Source organism: Larus michahellis, chromosome 14, assembly GCF_964199755.1.
Source record: "Larus michahellis chromosome 14, bLarMic1.1, whole genome shotgun sequence".
NCBI lineage: Eukaryota > Metazoa > Chordata > Aves > Charadriiformes > Laridae > Larus > Larus michahellis.
In genome coordinates, this window is record NC_133909.1 from 8,058,424 (window position 1) to 8,060,235 (window position 1,812).

General features: G+C 49.2%; 1 protein-coding gene across 1 annotated transcript; it reads left to right on the forward strand.

Annotated features, from left to right (window-relative positions):
- WFIKKN2 (WAP, follistatin/kazal, immunoglobulin, kunitz and netrin domain containing 2) lies at positions 1-1,458 on the forward strand. The gene has a single exon (XM_074607915.1). It carries the CDS (start codon positions 16-18, stop codon positions 1,456-1,458), a length of 1,443 nt encoding a protein of 480 aa, XP_074464016.1. The 5' UTR covers positions 1-15.
- Positions 1,459-1,812: the final 354 nt, after the last annotated feature.

Consider the following 1,812-nt stretch of genomic DNA (forward strand, 5'->3'; position numbering starts at 1 on the left):
GTGGCGGCTCGGTACATGGATGTCAAGGGGAAAAAAGGGCCGGTGGGAATGCCCAAAGAGGCAACCTGTGACCGTTTCATGTGCATCCAGCAAGGCTCAGAGTGCGACATCTGGGACGGGCAACCCGTCTGCAAGTGCAAGGACAGGTGTGAGAAGGAGCCGAGCTTCACCTGTGCCTCCGACGGGCTCACCTACTACAACAAGTGCTACATGGATGCAGAAGCTTGCATCAAAGGCATTACACTGAATGTAGTCACCTGTAGGTACCATCTTACATGGCCAAACACCAGCCCCATCCCACCAGAAACAACAGCTCGCCCTACTACTGCCTATTCTGAGACAACGGTCATCGATATCTTGCCGCCTGCTCTAGTGAACAACCCCGTCCATCAGTCAGTCTACGTGGGAGAGACCGTCAGCTTCCTCTGTGATGTTACAGGGAGGCCCAAGCCAGAAATCACGTGGGAGAAGCAGGTTGATGGGAAAGACAAAGTCATTATGAAGCCAAATCACGTCAGAGGGAATGTTGTGGTCACCAACATTGCCCAACTCGTCATCTACAACACCCAGCTCCAAGATGCAGGCATCTACACCTGCACCGCCAAAAACAGCGGTGGCCTTCTCAGGGCTGATTTCCCTTTGTCAGTCATCAAAGGAGAACCCACATCCAAAGAAGCTTCCCAAAACAAAACACATTTTCCAACCGATGAGTGCCTGAAGCAACCGGACAGTGAAGACTGTGGGGAAGAGCAGACCAGGTGGTACTATGATGCAAAGAAAAACAACTGCTTTACTTTCATCTATGGGAACTGTAACAGCAACCTCAACCACTTTGAGACCTATGAGAACTGCATGCTAACGTGCATGAACGGCCCAATCAACATTTGCAATCTGCCGGCCCTCCAAGGCCACTGCAAAGCCTACGAGCCCAGATGGGCCTACAACAGCTTGACAAAGCAGTGCCAGTCCTTCATTTATGGCGGGTGTGGAGGCAATGAGAACAACTTTGAGAGCCGGGAGGCCTGCGAAGAGATGTGCCCTTTCCCGAAGAACACACACTGCAAAGCGTGCAAGCCACGCCAGAAGCTGGTGACAAGCTTCTGCAAAAGCGACTTTGTTATCCTGGGCCGTATAACCGAGCTGACCGAAGACCAAGACTCGGGACATGCCCTGGTGACAGTGGAGGAGATTCTCAAAGATGAAAAAATGGGATTAAAATTCCTAGGGAAGGAACCACTAGAAATCACACTTTTGAACATGGACTGGAGCTGCCCATGTCCCAACATGACCACAGTGGATGGCCAGCTCATCATCATGGGAGATGTCCACAACGGCATGGCTGTCCTACAGCCAGACAGCTTTGTGGGGACCTCCAGCATCCGGCGCGTGCGGAAACTCCGCGAAGTCATCCACAAGAAAACCTGTGAGCTTTTGAAAGAGTTCCTAGGATTGCATTAACCTCCTTCACACGTGTCAGCCTTCCAGACCCGTGTGTTACGTAGGGCTAACAAGCGCTAGGCTAGTGCACAAACTAAACAAGCGGTTTGAAGATACACTGTAGGAATTATGCAGAACCCTTATTTTAATCCATTAACGATGCTTAGCAACAATGTAGTATGGTCTTTGGCAAGCACGTAAAACAGCAGCAAAAGGCTATTAATCTCGCATTGAAATCAATTCGTCCATATAGGAGTGCCATTTAACTAGATGACTCACTGCAGTAATTATACAATTTTTATGTAGCTTCCATCATAAAAGACGGAATTCATAGCATTTGTTTAGCTAATTGGTACACAGCTAAGTCATACATAA